Source organism: Desmodus rotundus, chromosome 3, assembly GCF_022682495.2.
Source record: "Desmodus rotundus isolate HL8 chromosome 3, HLdesRot8A.1, whole genome shotgun sequence".
NCBI classification, from domain to species: domain Eukaryota; kingdom Metazoa; phylum Chordata; class Mammalia; order Chiroptera; family Phyllostomidae; genus Desmodus; species Desmodus rotundus.
The window spans coordinates 60,931,254-60,950,978 of record NC_071389.1 but is presented as its reverse complement, the minus strand read 5'-3'; the positions used below and the strand labels follow the sequence as shown (position 1 = coordinate 60,950,978).

Genomic DNA, 19,725 nt, shown 5'->3' with positions numbered 1-19,725 from the left:
TTGTTTCATATGGCAAATAAACAGCAAGGCCAAAGACCACATGCTACATCCCATTCAGCTTGTTCTGATGCCTGCATTCAGACTCCACTGCTCTCCACGGTTTACGGTGTCTCAGAATGAGAGTTCTGCATTCTCCCATTTCAGAGACAGAATTTAAGGAATTCCTTGGAGGCCCCACTGGGAGTGTTTTTCATGCCCTTTAAGGTGGACCAATTCTTCCACATCAGCATTTCTCTGCAAATACCGCGCCCCCCCCATTATCTCCTGACTCCAGAATCCTCATTTTCTAGCTGACATCAGGTTCACAGTTTTCTCTCTCATTTAATTTCTAAAAATATGGAATTTATCAAGCTGTCTTCAACATTAGTGGTGATAAGATTCGCTTGAGAGAGGGATGTGAATGCAAAGCGGCCCCCAAATGCCAGAGAAGCCGAGAGATGGAAGGACGAGGTAGGCAAGTGCAGTCTGCCAGTAAGTGAATAATAGGAGACAGTGTAGCCCACACAGTCCTGGGCCCGGGACCATGTCCACCCCCCGTGTTATGGCTGAAGCCACGGGCCTCTGTACCTTGAGAGAAATATGAGCAATAGTTTGCCTTTCAATTAACATACTTTCCTTCCCTTTTTTAAAAAATAGAGCAGTCCAAGTTTGAAGCTTGGTTGAGTTAGGATGGGCTTAATGAACAAAACTTCCAATCGTTGTGAAAGGTGACTGTAATAAAAACATTCAGACTAAAAGGAGTCTGAGCCCAAATTCAAATCTAGAGAAAAATACAACTAAAGATACACTTTCAGTGTCATTTGTCCCAAGTGTTCAATGGCCAGCTGACTGGTGACAACAGGTCATCCCCCAATATCCTTTATCCTTTATCTCCAGAATTATGGGGCTTCTGAATTTTAACTGGGCCCATGGTCTCTAAGAAGAAATATTTCAGGTCTCTTTTGCAGCTTAGTTATGACAATGTGACTGAATTCTGGACAGCAACGTATCAGAGGATACAAAGAGGAACAATTTCTCGGAGATGTGCTTAAGAAAAGGAGGTATGTACCTTTCCCCTTTTGTTTTCCCACTGGTTGGAATTCAAGTGGTAATGGCAAGAGCTAAAGCAGCCACCTTGGGCTGTGAAATTCTAGGAAGGAGTACCATGCAAAATGGAGCAAAAAGAGAGATGGAGCCTATATTGCCCCTACCATCATGGAGGACCATACCAGAGAATGCCTGGTTCCCCTATGTAGACAATTACATGAAAAGAAGCAAGTTTCTGTCCTGTTTACTTTACCTGTCGAGGTGAGGTAAGAGCAGGGGAGGCAGGTTTTATCACTCACAGCTAAACCCTATTCCAAACTACTACAGGAGGCACCAGGTGGATGCACAGAAGCAGGGCCTGGACATTCCTCATGCTGTCCCTTTGAGGTACAGGGTTCAAGCAGAATCACTATGTCCCTTGTGGGAAACACCTTCAGAAATGTTATTCAAGTTCTTCATTCCATCTCCCTTCTACTAGAGGCCCTGTCCCTTCTTTCCCACCTAGGCCTCCAGCAGGTGCAATTCTCACCTTTCATTACTCTCGCCTCACAGTACTTAACTACATTCTGCCTTTTACTCATGTGTTCTGTTTGCTGTCTCAGGTAGACTGTGAGAACTTGGGGACAGAAAATGTCCCTTTTGTGACCCTCCCCCACTTAGAGTAAAACAAAGCATTACTTAAATTTTAAGTCGGAGAAAGACAAGTACCGTATGATTTCACCCATCTGTGGAATCTCATGAACAAAAATGAGCTAACAAGCAAAATAAAGACAGACTCATAAATAGAGAGCAGGCTGACAGCCACGAGGGAGGGGTGCTGGAGAGGGAGGATGGAAGGATTCAGGGAGAAAGAACGGAGAGAAAGGACTCGTGGACACAGTCAACAGTGGTGACTGCCGGGGTCGGGGGGGGGGGGTGGAGGAGGGTATGGGGGGGTAAGTGGTGGTGGACGGAGGCCTGACTTGGGGTGGTGAACACACAGTGCAGTATACAGATGATGTGTTGTAGAACTGTGCACCAGAAACCTGCAGAATTTTGTTAACCAGAGTCACCCCAACAAATTCAGTAAACAGAAAAATACATAATAAGAAAAATAAATAAACAAACAAATTTCAGATACTCTGTGAACAATTATTTGGAGTGTGTCTTTCAAACCCACTCACTATACCATTTCCTGTGCTTTTTCGCTCTCATTCTCAGAAGGTGTGTTCTGCAAATGATCTCCGCAGGGGAGCGAACTGTAACACTTTCTAAAATAGTGATTCTTAACTTGAGAGGAAGCAAGAGGGAACTTGAGGAGTCCATTACCTCTGCAAAGTTTCGTATGTGGAAATAAGAGTTTTTGACTGGAGGAAGGTCCACAGCTTTCATCAGAATTTCCAAAACAATCATGACCCCTACTGACCTACAGCAAAACAACACAACACAACACAACAAACATTTTTAGTTGAAAGGACCAAGCGTGCTTAGGCAGTTCCATACGTAAAGAAGATAAATCCACACACAGATCTGAATGTTTCCTATATCTACATTTTTTAAAGGTTCAGCTTTCTGTCCATGGTTTTAAGGAGTGACCTGAATCCTTAATTCCAACTGCAGAAGCAACCAACAGAAAAGGTCAAACACACACCAGGAATCAACTGAAGCAATGCTTTATTGCAACCACAAAGCACCAACCCAACAAGGCATCGACACACGGAGATTGAACAAATGTCTCTTTGAACAGAGATGTAGCAAGCCCATTTCTTCAAGTTTTTAAAAACAAGTGCTCAAACCAGGAATCAAACAAAGCATCAGAGCAATTAAAAAAATATTACACCATCATGAAGGAATATATATAAAAATATTCTGTGCTGGTAACAAGGCCTTTTGATCTGTAACTCTTGGCAAATTTCTTCAGAAACAAATTATTATAAATACAACCATAAAGCGAAAAAATGCTTTCTTCAGAAACAAAGAACCATTTAAAAGCCATTCTATACAGAAAATACCATTAGCCCCTGTGGAAGCTAGCTGAATATGGATGGACATCCCCAATACACAACAGAGTTTTCCCTTTAGAGCTACGGTTCTCTCCTGAAGGGGCCAAGATGCACGTTCATTTCACACATCGCAGCATATCCCAGTGAAACCTTAATAAGGTCAAGTGGAGGACCCTCTATAAAAAAGGGTGTCAGCAATTCCATCCCAGTAACACAAGCTCTAAGGAGCAGAGGAAATCAAGGGAGACAGCAATCTTTTTCTCTTTTTCCTCCTTCCCAAATCTGTAACCAAAAGATGCTCATTCCATTAAATTTTTAAATGAATTTTGGGAAAGCCATCTATGAAGAAATGAAGAAAATCCTTATGATTTCAAAACTTTTCTGGGGAAGGGTAACTAATCATGTCAAAGATTGATTTCTTTCACTCTCTTTGACAAACCCCACAAGGAAAACTATCCCGTCCACACGTTCTCATGTTCTCCTTGCTCCTCCTAACTGAATTCAGGTCAGCTGATGGATTGCCTAGTCTATCCAATAGGATAACGTTTCATTTGGTTGAAATTCTTTACATATACACGTGTATGTATTCTGTTTACAAAGTTTCATCACATGAAACTGAATTATGTCTTTGTGCATTTTTTGAGGTCTGAGACCCCAACTGGACCGTACTATGAAGAGTTGTTCTTTAAATGCTTTGACTGCAGAGGTTTTACGTGGTACTCGTAGATTTTCAGAGCAGGCCCCAGTTTTAACTGAAGTCCTGTCAACACATCATTTCTTGTCATCAATAGCAGGGATTTTCCATCAATTTCCTATAATGGAAGCAGAGGGTAAAGCCAACATGTAAGTACAAAATCTCAAGAATAATAAAGAAAGAAGTTCAAAAAAGTCACACTGATTATCTCCAAGCTAAAATCATTACTTTTCCACTTATGCCAAAATGGAAACAAAATGAAATCTTCTGTTTTTCTCTTCCATCTTCTACTTTTATTCTCAGATTAAATACATTTCCTTGCTGCTCTTGTTTTCCAGATCACATCACAAATGTCTTAAAAAACTGACAGCAAGTTTGGAGTATGTACCCTTAAGTATACATACCCACAGATACTGCTTCCAAAAGGAATGACACTTCCCATTTATAAAATATCAATAGTTTATCAATAGAATTTTGTGTGCTTAGTTCCTAAAATAACTCTATAAATTAGGACAGGCAGGGATTATCATCTTAATTTTACAGGCAAACTGGGAACCAAGGCAAGAAGTGAACCATCAAGAATGAAGATGAAGAAGTTAGGAAAGGATGGCACAGGGTTTGAATGCTCGTCTGCTCACAGCCGAAGCCGATGTTCTCTTCCTAAGTCCCTCTGTCCCTCTTCACATTTAGAAGTACATGTATGTTGTTTAGATGGACTAATGGGGACTAGAGTCTTCGTTTTTTGGAATCTTGTCAATCGCATCAATGAACATTGGGAAAATGACTCACTCACTCTGAACTTTCTTCCTGCCTTTAAAAGGAGAATCATCCTGCCTCAACCTTCATGAAAATCAACCTCTCATGTTGAAGGCCCTACCATACTTCCTCTTAATGGAGCTTTGAAATTCCAGATAAGGTAGTGAGGGGCAGGGCTCTCCCCACCACCAATTCTCTCCCCTGCTCTCCTCAGAGTCCACTCCCCACACCCTTCAGGTACCCAACAATGTATCCTTTGCTCCAACTAACCTGGAGACTATAAAGCTTTGGGGCAAAATGAAATAGATTTCTCATGAAAGATATGAGGACCCTAAGTATAGAAAGTGGTTTGAAATTTTTAGAAAGCAAGCACTGAGAATGCTGACTGCTACCTTATTGTTGTTACCACTTACCGTGGGAGAAGCTGAGTTAGTTCTTAGGGAACCGGGGTTCAAGGGATGGTATGCTTGGTAAGCCTCAGCATGTGTGTTTCATCACTCTGCGCACATACATCCATACCCACCTCCCCCACTGACGGACAGAAAGGGGGCCCCACGTGCAACTGTGGCTACATAAAACTGTGACTCCCTCCTGTACCATGACCCACTGGGCCACTCCGCCAAACCTCCTGCAGACTACGCCAGGCTGTGAGGAAACGTGCACTGCACATCTCTGTGGGGGAGGAACGCGGGCTAGGGGGCTGAAGAAGAGCCCACTTTGTGACCTCAGGCAAGTCCCTTCCTCCTCTCTCTCCTCTGTGGGTAGGAGGGGGTATGCGGATTCTGACAGGACTCCATGAGATGACACCCTTGCAAATGTGCCCTGTCCCTGAGCAATAAGTTATACAATCACTTGTCATTATTCCTGGACAGGATCACGGTCCTCATTTCCCTTGTCAAACACCTAACACGAACTGGAACAGAAGGACAAGGAAGTACTTCTAACTGGTCTGTGGTATTTTTGAGTGTTGGAAACCTTTATTTTGTCATCTACTAAAAAACAAAATGTCTCTCATTAATATGTAGGAAACAACTGTTCAAAACCATAGTGCATAAAAAAGCAGTGGGTTGAATAGGGTAAGAGTGGGAAATTAAGGACATAGGGACTGACTTTCCAACCTTAAAGTATTTTTTTTTTCTTGTTCAGTGGCTAGTAATCCCAAAGAGGGCCCACCAGTAAAACCTGCAAGTCTGAGAGTTCGCAGAGGGGCTTTTGACACCTGGAAGTCACAGTGGCTGTTCAGAAGGCAGGTGAGGTGACAGGAACCTGAATCACAAGTTACTTCGAAGCTCATGCTCTAGCTTACACACTGTGATGAACACTGACTCACTTGAAATGCTTTAAAAAGTAGCAAAGCCTTTCCCTCCCTCCATCTTTCCTTTGCTGGTATTTGCTCCAACCTCACTTATTACTATTTTAAACAGGCATCAAGAAGAGATGTCACTGCCTGCATTTCTATACAACAAGAAAACTTCCTTGATTAACTCAAAGTCAATTTTTAAACATCTTTGCTAGCGAAAAGTCCTCTACAACTCAGCATTTCTGTCAAAAGCCAAGTATGTCTGCAAAAAATGCTGAAATTTGGATTTTATTTAAGACAAAATGGAAAATCATGTTCCAGGCTCCAATTAGATTTTCCCTTTGTTCAGTGGCTGCACTGCAGTTCACCTCAGACTAGGGTTTGTGAAAGGAAGCTCTGTCTGGAAATTCTAACGAAAAACCCCTCATCTGAGGACATATTTATAGATGAGAGAGAGAGAGACAGAGAGAGAGAGAGAGATCAACTGGTTGCTTCCCACAGGTGTCCCAACTAGGAATCGAACCCACAAACTTTGGACATTTGGGATGATGCTTCAACTAACTGAGCCACCCGGCCAGGGCTGAAAATCCTCATTTTAAGAATTTTGAAATGAATAGCATTCATACCTACAACAAAACTTTCCTATTAACTCATGATTAGCTCAGGTGAATGGGAACATATCGGAAACGTGAGCTTCCAGGTCAAGCAACCACAGGCTGAGCCTTTCTCCACAATTTGCTGTGTGACCCTGGATAAGAGATTTAACCTCCTTGAGCCTCAGTTTCATCCCTTGTAAAATGGCGGTAAACCCTTGAAGGATTTGGGAGATTAAATGGGACACTGTTATGTAAGGCAACCAGCACAATGCCTGGTAGAGGAGGTTCTCCATGACTACTAAGTGGAAATGTATGGGCTTCGAAAGAAATGAGTTATGTTCTAATTTCAAATCCACCTTTTGTCTCTGTTCTGGAAGAGTGCTCTCTACCTGAACGCTGCCCTTTGCCAGAGGGATGCAGGAATATTCCTGTTCAAGTTCAAAAGTTTTATTAAAATTTTAAAAAATTGAAAAACTACATAAAAATCACAAACACAGGAGTGTTCCTTGAATTAAGAAAGCTACTCATTTGTTACATAATTTTATGTACAAGTCTGTGATGCAAACGAAACCCAAATTTTGCCAGTCAGCATGGTGTACGTACTAGAACGAGCCTGAGACTGGAAACTGGAACACAGCAGAGCCAGTGCAGACTCCATCAGTAACTTTCCACAAGGAACCCTCCTGTGAACCCCATTCAAAGGAACGGGTTGGAGTGTGACCACATCCAGTCAAACAAATAAAAAATCTCACGACTGCATGAATAGCACGATTAAAGCCAAAACAAAAAGATAATTCACATCTTGGCATCCTTGTATAGATCTGTGTTAAGGGACAATCATTTGCTAGTTTCAGTGAAACTTTTTACATTGCTTATGTCTTCTGTCTTCATGTAAAAGTAACCAGGCACCTATTGGGCAATAATATTCAAAATGTTTGCATACTGACTGAAAAAGTCCCAGCAAGTGCTCACACATGGAAGTAAGGTTCAGAGATGACAGGTGTAAATTTCCAATGAGGGCAAGACCCTAAATCTAAAAATAAATGAGAAGGGTCTATAGATAATATAGCTCAGTAGATAAGCATGTTTTAGAGTAAGACACTATTTTATTGCTTTAGTAGGTGGGGCCTGGAGCAAGATACTTAATCAAAGTCTCATTTTGTACCTACATGATGGGGGAAAGTAGCTACTATATTTCACTGCGGATGCATTATTGAGATAACATATGTGAAGTAGAATTCCTGATATCAGCTGAGTGCTCAATAAATGCTAGCTATTTAAAAAAAAGTATATAAAAGGTCTTAACCCATTTACTTTTCACTCTCTCTCTGCTAACAACCTATACTTAGATAACTCTTGCAATTGACCTAATTGTGATATAGTTCATTGAAAATGTACAGGAAGAAAGATGAGGTGGGAAGAAAAGAAACTAAGAGGAAGACTGGAAAGAGAAAGAGTGACCACCAAGAGAGAGCGAACTGCACCATAGCAGGGCAGGGCAGATGAGAGTCGGGAAGTCAGTGGGGCTCCTGGCGGCAGCGCCCTGAGTCAGGAGGCCGGGTCTGTGGCGGTGGTCTCTACGTCCCGACATAGTGCAGGGAAAAGAAGGGTCGATTTAGAATCAGAAGACCTGGTCCTAAGGGCCAAACTCTGCTGCTTTCTAGTTCCTTGTAAAACATATGGAGCATTATTCTCTTTCTCTATAAAATGAGATGTTTGGACTAAGCTGACCTCTGTCCATTCCAGTTCAACACACTCTCACATTCCAATTCTGTCTTTGGTAAGCGTCAGCCTCCCCAGCCTCACAGGAAAGTCTGCCTGTGAAAGTACAGCAGCAACTCCTTACCAGTGACGTGGAGGAGTCTGATGGAATAGGCTTTCGTCTTCCACTTCAGTCTTCTCTTTCACATTTTCCACAACTTTCTTTGTAACAACTCTCTTGCCATTCACTATCTGGCTACACGTGGTGACCAGCCGGAAGTTTCCCATCCCACTGCTTACATAGGGGACAAATGTCCCAGAGGAAGAAGAACTTGGTCTGGGCTCCAGGGATACAAAAGTAGAAAATCCTGTGTCCAAAATGGGGGTCACATCAAAGAAGGAGGAGCGGGATCTCCTGGTTCTACCCATGTAGCCAGTGGGGAAAAAATCTCCCAAGAAGAGGTCTTCATCTTCAAAGACATTTTGAAAACCACAGTGTGGCCTCTCAAACCACAGTTCCTTCTTCAAATAGTTTTTGTCTCCACCGTCTCCTCTATTTTCCCTTTTGATGTGGTTCCCTCTGGACTTGTCATAGCTGTTGCGTTTCTTGGGATCAGACAAAACAGCATAGGCTTCAGCTACTTGTTTGAATTTCTCCTCAGCTGCCTCCTTGTCTTCTGGGTTCTTGTCTGGGTGCACCTGAAGAGCTAACTGATGATAAGCCTTCTTAATATCACAGGAGGAAGCATTTGGAGGCACCCCCAGAACTTTGTAGTAATTCACCATGTTTCTTTAAAGGACCTTTCCTCACCAAGACACAGAATTTATTTTCTGAAGAATTTCCATATAGTCTTGAGAAGGAAGATGGTGAATCATTCAAGTCCAAAAGACCCTCTGAATCTTATCCCATGGTTCCTGGGACAGTCTCTTCTGGGGGAGGGATTCCTCATTGGTGCAGGTGTCCTGAACAGTGCCTCTACCCACCCCTGCCCTCCGCAGCGCACTGAGGTGGAGTAATTGTGACTCAACATTATCAGGCAATGACCCTCAGCTGATGCTATGCTTGCCTTGCATTCTTATTGGCAGAAAATTTGGGGTGGATAATATACATAAACTAGGGGAGATTTCACCTAGTTTAAATATTCAACACTGAGCAGCTTGTTAACACAGATAAAATATTTATGTAGCTCAAAAAGAAGTCTTATTCATTTATTAAAGTAACAGTACAAAGCAAAAAGGGCCTTGCACTTAAACCAGGCACAATATTCATTTTGGCTCATTTGTAAGGGCTAGCAATTTAATGGGTATCTGCCTGTGGTATTTAATATTTGCTGCTAGCACAGAATGAGTGATAAAGGGGCTCTATCATACACACAAAAATGTACGCATTTCTGATGAAGGAAAAATTATGAAACTCAGTTCACCAAATGAGGAAACTGGGCTACAGAGATGTTTGCCTAGATTTAAATAAGGAGTAGGTTTAAAGAATAGAATTAGAAACGAATTCTTCCCATGTATGGTCAGATAAGGCTTCTTCACTTCAGCTGATTTTTTTAAAGTTAGCCTTTTGAAATTTCTCTCTGGACTTAACAAAACTAAGTAGCAAATATCACAACAGCAAATGCTTTTAAAAATGGCTTTAAAGCTCAATTATAGTGAGGGCTGCTTGTTGCTCTTTTTTCTAGGCCACACAACTACACATTTCACAGGCTTCCTTGCAACTGGGTGTGGCCATGTGACCACGTTCTGGCCAATGACATATGAAGGGATTGATGTGCACCTCTTTCAGGTCTGACCAATAAAACCACCTACATGGACTCCTCCTTGCTCTCTACCCTCACACGGAACTGGATGTCAATACCCAGATGACCTTGAAAGCTTCTGGTTGAAGATGACAGAGCCTCCATCCTGGGTCCTCGAATTACTGTGAAGCAGACACCCCGTTGACCAAACTTGGATCATTCATATAATCAAGAAATAAACCTCTACTGTAATTAAGTCATTATACATGTTTTCATCTGCTCTAATACACCAACCATTTCTACAATGTCACCTTCACTTTTAGAGCCTGTTACATCATCAACCAGAAGAGTCCCACCTCTGCAACACTGGAAGTTCAGAATCTATTCTCTCTCTCACTTCTCACTCCCATTACACCCACTTTTCACTTCAACTGCACTTTCTCTAGGGTCATGGGTGCCCTTAGGCTCCTCTTTGGTGCCAAATCTGTTACCCCCTGGCTGGCCCTCTTAGGCCATGAGCCCTGTACGTGCCCACACCACGAACACTGCATGCAGGGGCGATGCAGCTTTTCTGACTCCTATACATGGCGCAGCCGGGAAAAGTCAAGAAGCCGTGAAGATGAAACACCATACTTGCACAGGTACCCACATCAGCTGGGGCAGCAGAATACTTGAACAGTTCTCTTGTTTACCCTTGGTCAGCTCCTTCTCCCATTTCCCTTGGTGGCCATTCTTAACCTTGACTTGCTCTCCTTAAGTTCCTTATTTAAGTCACACTCACCCTGTTCACTCTAAGCAGTGGAGTTTATCTCTTGTTTAGCGAAGGAAACAGAGGCTGTCAGGAACTCCGTGAATGTCCCAAGCGCAGGGGCAACCTTTGCTGTTATCTACGCACATCCTTACCCAGAGCATTAGAAGGACAGAGGAAAATGGCCCTGTCTTGCTCAGAATTAATCCCTTCATATTCTTTTTGTTAAAAAATATAAAATAGTTGAACTTTTTATTTATTGATCAAATTGAATCACCATGTATATTATGGCTGACATTACATTTTATTGTGGTAAAATAAATATAACACAAAATATGCCATTTAAACTATTGTTATGTGTATAATTCAGTAGCATTAATTGCATTCACAATGTTATATAATCATCACCACTACCAATTTTTTAAGCTCTTCCCTCACTTCAAACAGAAACTCCGTTAAAGCAATAACTCGCCCTCCTCCTAGCCCTTGATAACCTCTAATCTATTTTGCGCCTCTATGAATTTGCCTATTGCAGATATTTCATATAAATGGAATCATACATCATTTGACTGGCTCAGTTTACTCAGCATGCTTTCAAGGTTCATTCATGTTGCAGTGTGTGCCAGCAGTTCATCCCTTTTTGTAAGTGAGTAGTGCTCCATTGTCTGTCTATACCGCACCTTCTTCATCCATGCATCTGCTCATGGACTCGGGCTGTTCCCATCTTTCGGCTACTGTTATTAATGCTGCAATGAAGATTGCGTACGTGTATCTGTTTGAGTACCTCTTTTCCGTTCTTCTGTGCAGAATTGCAGGGTCATATGGTAATTCCATGCGTACCTTTTTGAAGAACTGCCCACTGTTCTCTATAGCAGTTGCACCAGTTGTATTCCCACCAACAGTGCACGAGGGTTTCAAGTTCTCCATATCCTTCCTGCTCCATACTCTTTTGATCTCATCCCTTTCCTTATCCTGAGGGAGTTTGCTTCATTTAACTGTCTTCAATTTCATTTGATTGTAAGTTGTCTAATTCTTTTGGTTACTTTCCTGCATGTAAGTTTAAGTGTCTCCTCTCTCACGAGGAAAGAGGAAAGGGTCTACAGGTCCCTGTAGCTACTGGTTCTCCCTCCACTTGCCTGTCTCCCATGCACTCCTCACTGTGGAGGAAAGGGTCATCCCTGTTCCTCCTCCCAACTCGACTGAAACTCCCTGGTATGCAGAGATGCCACTGGGCTTCACCTTTTTGAAGTATTTTATCTTGTTCATCATTGCATTTCCCCTGAAATTCTTCCCTTTCTGAGTTTCTACACTACCTCTCATTACTAGTTCTCTCCCCCACTTCCCTGAGTATTCTTTCTCAGTTGCTTTTGCTAGTTGCCTTTTTCCTCCTAATAATGAAAACCTTGGTGTTCCCCAAGGTGCTGTCCTTGGCCTTTTTCTGAGACCTCCTTCTAAATGTCCCTCTCATTCTTACTCCTCCTGTGCGTGCTGAGGACTCTTACATCCTGTTTCTAGGGCTCACTTGTCCCCTGAGCTGTGTACTAGATATACCCACTTTCATGACCTATAGGCCCTCAAAGTTAATGTGCCCCAAACTGCGCTCATTACGGCCCTTTTAAAACTACCTCCCACAAACATCCTGGTTAATGGCAGTACTTTACAACCATCAAACCTGGAAACCTGGCCGTCACCCAAGCTTTCACCACGTCCCACCTGAGAGCACTGAGCTCAGTCCTGGGGCTACATATCAGAGAACCAGAATGGGACAAATCTACAATCTTCATTGTTAACGATCCAGTGAATTATTTTCACTGTTTTCCTGGACTCTGTAACCTTCCTCTTACTTTCCATCACCAATGGAACCATTATAAAAGCTTCCTTGCCTTTGGTCTCCTGTCCTCCAAGCCGCTCTCCACACTGCCACTGGACTGATGTTTCAAGAACACGAATCTCATCATGGCACTCCCTACTCACTACCCTTCAGTTGTTTCTTAGTGCTCGTCAGGGAAAGTCCTCTTCCGCCAAGCACACCACACTGTCGCCTAAATCCCTATTTACCTTTCAGTCCAATCCCTTGGCGTTCCCTGGACCACCTGTCTTACTCCAAGGTACTGGGAGTTCACAGGATAAACCACATCATTTCATGTCACCATGCCTTGGTATTTGATCCCCCCTCTGCCCCAAATCCTCTGTGCATCCTTCAGACAGTTCTCATATGGGTTCTGGTGGCTTTGTCAAACTAAAAGAGTACTTGTAACAAAGAGCATTTTCACTAGGACAGTCATATTTTAATGAATGCTAGTAAAAGCTATAGCAACCCTGGAAACAATGCGGAGAAGCCAAAGCAGCACCGCACACCTGTCTGTCTTATAATGTCTTAAAACTGTTCTAATTTCAAACGAATGACTTAAATGGCTTTTTAGGATTTTTGGTTTCTAGAAATCTATTTCAATCAAAAATTCAAAAGATTCTTTCTTTATCAGTTTTGCTTTCAATTCTCTTGGCCATTTTCGTATTGCTAGCATTACCCATTTGCTTTTTAACTCTTTTTTAAATTTTTACGGGCTGAAAGGACATATCAGCCGAGTTTAAGTTGCTATTTCCCCTGTTCACTATACACGATAAAATATTTTAAGCATTTCAGAAGCCTTTGATTGTTAACAAATATCAAGTATCAAAGCAGCTTGAATATTTTCAGTACTTAGTACTACGAAATGCTGATAAAATAATAAAAGTGATTTCCAATTTGTGAGGTTTCAGCCAGTCTAATTCAGAGCTGGATTTACCATGAACCTAATGGAGCTTAAGTTTTGCCTCAGCAATTTTGTGTTCTTAATTTTGTAACTTTTTTCCTCGAGGCAGTCCGTTAGAATTGTGTAAGCTTTAGACCCCCTACAGCCTAGGTTTCTCCTGGGCCTTATTAGAAATTATCCATTTCAAATCACCACAGTTGAAGCCATCTGGCCATGACTGGAACACGTGCGTGGGGTGGCTCTGCGAGGCCTCCCACCTGACTACTCCGGTGAGAAGGCTGGTTAGTGTTACTTGGCACTCTGTGGCAGTACGAAATTTTACTTATATTTATTAAGTCAGTGGCCTCAGAAACATATCAAAATTTAGCAAAAAACCATCTGAAAAGAAATACAATTTCTGCATTTCAAATGAGTGGCTTAAACAACCAGTTGGGCACTTGAGAGTAAAACACTGTTCTTATTCATGGGGTTTGGGGAAAATTAGGAGATAAAAGAGTAAAATGAATTTACCACCTTGAGTTGCATATGATTTTGTCATGATACTCTAAAAAATTATCTCAGTGATACATATGTTCTAAAAACAGAATTACTGATGTCATTCACGTGTAAGGTTGAGGAATCTGAACGATGTCAATTATACGACCCTGATTTAATGGCAGACCTCTACCTTCCGTCTTCTTCAGAGTATGCATTCAGTATATATATTGTAAGTATGTGAGTCAGACAGATACAGACAGGAACAGAGTGACTTCACTGAAAGTGAGCAGAACTGTCTGTGGCTCGCAGTGAGGGTCCAGTTCAAGCGGTGACACTGCTGTATTGCACTGCCAGATGCCTTACCTGGCCACGGTCAGTAGGGATGGCTTCACTCCGAAGAATGGTGCTCATTTAGCCTTCTGAGTTTGACACAAATGACCTGATCCGTAATGTTCAGTGTGAGGAAGGTGGCGATGTTTTTGAATGAACTTAGTCAAAACGTTCCTTCTTAAAAACTAAAGCTCTTAGAAAAGCAAAATTTCTAAAGTATCGTTGACTCTTGAAAACCAGGCAACCTGTATTCATGGGCAAGTTTCAGTTTTCTATCAGCTAGTCATGAAAGTTCAACTGTGTATATACAATACCTGAAGTGTTTTGTGCCCTATGCTGTGCATTGAAAGCATATTCCATGAGGGCAAGTTCTAAAATAACACCTGACTGTTAAAGCAGGAGCTTGAGTAATATGGTGCTTGCTTAGGTCCACATTCACTACAGCAATCTGAGTCCTAGAAAGGCGAACTGTCCAGGACAAACCAGTGACTATGTGACAATTTAAGAGGAAAGAAACCAGGAGTCCTGACTCTCACTCACACCCTTCACCACAGCCTAAGAAGTCTGTCTGCTAGAAAACACTTGGGAATAACCAGAGACATTGAAGTTAAGAACAATCTAACAATAGCTGGGGGGGGGGGGGGGCCGGGACAGTGGGAAGAGGGGATTACAGAAACTACTATAAAGGACACATGGACAAAACCAAGGGGGAGGGTGGAGGTGGGGGAGGGAGGGGTTCGGCTGGGGTGGGGTGGAGGGATGGGGAGAGAAGGCATACAACTGTAATTGAATAACAATAAAAAAAAAAAAACACTTGGGAAAATTGCCACCCGCGCCATGATGTCTGTGGGAAAGAGAGGCTGCACCAACAGTGCCGGAATCACTGCCTTCTGCAGGAAGGGCTCCCCTGGCTCCTGCTCTCACGGGCCAGGGAACATCCTGGACCACAGTATGCATGCGGCCCTCGATGATATGAACCACAAGCCGACCTGAGGGAGACAGACATCACTGACCATAAAAGGAGACTGACCAGGACAGTAACACAACCCAACGCACACACACACTGTTAACATTAAATCATTGGTGGGGTGTAGTTAGGGGGCTGCAGAGGGGCCTTCCCTTTGATAGTCCTTTCAGCGTGTAGCTGGGGCTCCCACAAAAGGCTCAGAAAAGGTTTGCCAGAAGAAAACTTAATGGAGCTCACTGACCCAGAGGGAAATTTAATGGAGATAATTGTCATGTGGCAGTTCACCTGCGCAGAGAAAAGGAGGTTACACCAAGATCACTAGCATAATCTGGGTGCCACTCCATACCACAGGAACATGGGACACCATTCCTGTCCTTCAGATGAATGTCACTCAGTGGCCTGACAGCTTCCAAGGGAGCATGCTGCTAGAAAGCCACATCCCAGTCTGGTTGCTACAGCAACGTAGTATATCCAGTTATGTACTGGGAGACCACAGACACTTTCCTGAAAGTAGCCCCTGTGAGGGTAGACACGTCTGGCACCAGAGTCAGCCTCCTAGTCAGCTCAGGCTGCTGTGACAAGCTACCATCAACTGGATGACTTAAACAGCAGAAATGTATTTCTCACAGTTCTGGAGACTGGAAGTTCAAGATCACAGTGGCAACATGGTTTGATTCTCAGTGAGGACCCTCTTCCTGGCTTGCACATAGCTGCCATCTTGCTGTATGCTCACATGGCAGAGAAAGAGATCTCTGGTTCCACGCTCATGACCTCATCTAAATCTAGTTCTCTCTCAAAAGCCCCGCTTCTTACTACCATCACCTTGGGAGTCAGGGTATCAACATATACCTTTTGGGGGAACACAAACAGTCCATAAGAGATAGCATGAAACTGAGCTCCCCACATCATTGGCAACTGTGCTACCTTTTCTGGACTTGCCATTTTCTAAGGTGGTTTAGGGGATGCTCTCCATCCCTGCTTGCTTACGTTTAAAGGCAGGATGAAGCCTTCCCTGAGGAGACTGAAGGATGAGTCTGCTATGGCCTAGAAGATATGCCTGGAAAGGTCATGTGTTTTGGGCTGGGGGTGAACTTGGTGAGTGACTGCTGACTGCGTGAAGTTCATTGTCAGGAAGATCCTTGGAGGTGAAACACTAAAGGCCTCTGAACCATGACGGTGGAAGGGGGAGGTTAACGTGGTAGATATCCCAATCTTCAGTCCCCCTAAAAATCACAGCAGCTACTTGTCTCATCAGCTGGAGCCTGTCCAGTAACTCCCTTCTCATCCTCCTTTAATGGGCAGAGGAAAGACAATGATAATTTCACAGTAGGAGGAAGATTTGCGTCACTTCTAGAGAATAATTCAAGGCAGACTATTTCCCCTGCCCAACCACCCATGAGAATGAAGGAACTCCAGTTTCTGGACCATGCTTGAGAAACTCCAGTCCCCTGGAAATTCTTTTCTGGGCCCCTGAGTTGGCAGGTTCAACACAGTAGCAAGATGATACTCCTTTCCCCCCACCCGTTGAAGGACTTCTGAATGAAATGCTTTGGGAGAATTTGTTCCCTTTTGCCTCAAAGTGTCTCTAGTGCCAGAGTGATGTCATCTGTGGGGGAAAGGGCCTGCTCCTGGGCCAAGCTCAGAACTGGCCAGTTCCATTTCTGAGGTCCTTTTGGATTCTGCGCAGAATCCAGAAGGCCCAAGAAACAGCCCCAACAGCGACCTAGGACCTATGCCTCAGGAATCTCAGCAGAAGCTCACTCTGAAAAACACTTTGGGCAGCTGGGAATCCAGCCAAGAGACCTTTCAGCTAAGTCCTTTTTTGTTGTTGTCAACCTTTCCCAATACTGTTCAATTCAGAGGTGCAGTTGCTCAACTGCAATGATGCAAATAGACTTTCTACCATCACAAACCCAAATCAAATACGTTCCAGTTGACGAACCTTCCACTTTCCAACCTGAGCTATTTTCCCCACAATTTTATTATGAAAAATTTCAAACATAAAGAAAAGTTGCATGAATACTATAATGAACACCCATATTCTCACCAGTTAGGTTCCATGATTAATATTTTCTTTATGTACTTTACCATGTCTATCCATCTACTCACCCTTCTATCTGATCGTGAGTCCACATTTTGATGCATTTCAGTTTTATACATCAGTAAGTTGTAAACTAAATACTTCAGTTTGTATGTCATTAATTGTTTAATTATTTTCATAATTCTTTTCCTTTTGAGGGAAAATTTATAGGTTATATACTGCACAAATCAGAGTCATTTGCATATACTTGTGCACAGGCAGTGACCAAGGCACACACTTATAACCCAAAGTCCTATCAAGACGCAGAACACTGTCAGCACCGGCAAGTCTCCCGTGCTCCTTCCCAGTCATTCTCCTCTCCCATCCATCCAGAGGCAACCACTGTTCTGACTTTTCCTTCCACTGACACATTTTCCTGTTCTCAACCTTTATCTGAATGGAATTGCTACCATCTGAATGTCTGTGCCCCTCCAAATTCATATGTTAAAACCTAGCCCCAAGGCATAGTAGGGGTATTAGTAATGCTATGAATAGGTGAGGCCTTTGAGAGCTAATTAGGTCAAGAGCAGAGTCCTCCTGAATGGGGTTAGTGTCCTTATAAAAGAGGCCCCAGCGAGCTCTCTCACCCCTTCCTCCATTTGAGAACATAGCAAAAAGATGGCTGTCTTGGAAGCGAGCATTTGGCAGACATGAAATCTGCAGCTGCCTTCATCTTGGACTTCCTAGCCTCCAGAACTGGGAGAAATATTTGTTTATAAGCCACCCCATTTATGGTATTTTTGTTATAGCAGCACAAAAGGACTGAGACAGGAACCATTAATGTGAACTCTTTTGTCTAAGGCTTCTCTCACTCAGCATAATGTTTGAGACTCACCCAGACTGTTACGTTCATCAGTAGTTCATTCCTTCTCATCACTGGGCAGTATTCCATTGTGTGACTATGCCACAGTTTGTGTATTCATTGTCTACTTAATGGACACTTAGGCTTCTGGTTTTAGACTCCTATGAATAAAGCTGCTAAGAACAATTTTGTATAAATCTTTTGTGGACATGTTTTCATTTCCCTTTGGTAACTACTCGGGAATGAAATTGCTGGATCATGGGGTAGATGCATCAATGTTGATGTTACACTCCCACCAACGACGCAACGGAGTGTGGTTGCTCCACATCCTCACCAATATTTGAGTGTATCAATCTTTCTAATTTTAGTTATTTTGGTGGGTGTGAAGTGATTTCAGCTGTTATTTTGGCAAATGTTGCAAATTAACAGAAAATATACAGGGATCAGCTTTGAAAGAAACATTGGTTGAAGGAAATCTGGAGGTTGGCATATATGATATCAGAAAAGTTCAACTATCCAAACCCAGCTGGAGAGAATAAGAATGGGCTAACAGATATGGAAGAGGCAGCCCGACATATTCTTCAGTTCACAATGTCCTCGATTATAATATTAGATTTAATGCTAGGAAGATGGCAGCCTTTATTGATGGGGAGATAGGAACTCTGTGTTTTCCTACAGAGCTGGTCTGGTGTGGACCACAACTTGCTTCCCCAATTTGCTTCTTCATGGTCAAAGCACCTCAAGCACCATCCCTACAGATCTGACCCACCCTGAAAAATGGGGCCAGGAATCACCCAGACAGTTGGGAGATACACCCTGCTTTTCCTTCCCTTGCTCTAATACTAACCCTGGACCTAAGGGAAGGGAATTAACATTTGGGGAGCATCAACATTGTGCCAGGACCTACCCCAGGCACTGCGCATACATTATCTTTGAATCCTTACAATACCATCCAATCAAGTGAGGCATTGATAGCTTCTTGTTATAGATGTGAAACCAAGACTCAGAGAGCTGTAGTAACTTGCCTGGGTTATACAGTGTTAGAAGAACCAGGATTTAAATAAATCCTGTGTTCTTAACACTCGACTTTGCTAAGCACTGAGAAAGCAAATCGGAGGGGGCTATTCAGCTCAGCTGGGGCAACGGCCAGTAGAAGACAGGGCCACTTGTCTCTAATCAGATTAGTCCCTCCTTTTTCATTCTTTTCTGTTTTCTGCTTTCTAGTGTGCTTATGTTGAAGGTGGGGCTGTTCCGTCTCTCAGAATATGCAGCTGCAAATGAGCTTTACCCTCCTCTCTGCAGCTGTGACTGTGTCTCAGGGCTTGGGGTTTTCCTCTTGCAGGAAGGAATCATTAGCTTGTCACTTTTCTTCTTTTATTTTCCACCCTCCTTGGTATCCTGGGGCTTGATAAGATTAAGACTTGGAATGCAGGACACGGGAGAGCCTCACTGATTCCTCACTGCTCCCTGGCCCTCCTGGCCCTCTTCCTCCTCACTCCCTTCTGCCTCTGTGGGGAATGGAGGTAAGTAAGTGTGTTCATCATGTGTTTCTCTAGACTCAATTACCTGTTCCTGAAAAGCACTAGCTTGCTCCTCAAATCCCGCTGTTCGGAAATAATTGACGACGTCCATTACAGCCCAGTCTGCAGGATCGGGTGGTCTCCCATTCTCCACTGAACTGCAAAACACAAACCCAGACTGTTGTCACGGCAGAGCATGCCAGCGTGCAGCTAGGCCCCGGACACGGGCTCCCAGTGCGGGCCCAGGCCAG

The 19,725-nt window shown here is 43.1% G+C and overlaps 1 protein-coding gene across 2 annotated transcripts in view; it reads right to left on the bottom strand.

Moving 5' to 3' along the window:
* Window positions 1-2,662: 2,662 nt before the first annotated feature.
* The window catches only part of SAMD13 (sterile alpha motif domain containing 13), a 51,456-nt gene continuing 34,393 nt past the window's right edge, over window positions 2,663-19,725 (bottom strand). For both annotated transcript variants that reach the window (XM_024565564.4, XM_024565565.4), the window contains exons 3-4: window positions 19,521-19,632; window positions 2,663-3,820 (exon numbers count right to left, since the gene is read on the bottom strand). In XM_024565564.4, the coding sequence (XP_024421332.1) occupies window positions 3,677-3,820; window positions 19,521-19,632 (256 nt within the window). In that variant the 3' untranslated portion in view covers window positions 2,663-3,676. The remainder of the gene's footprint in view (window positions 3,821-19,520; window positions 19,633-19,725) is intronic.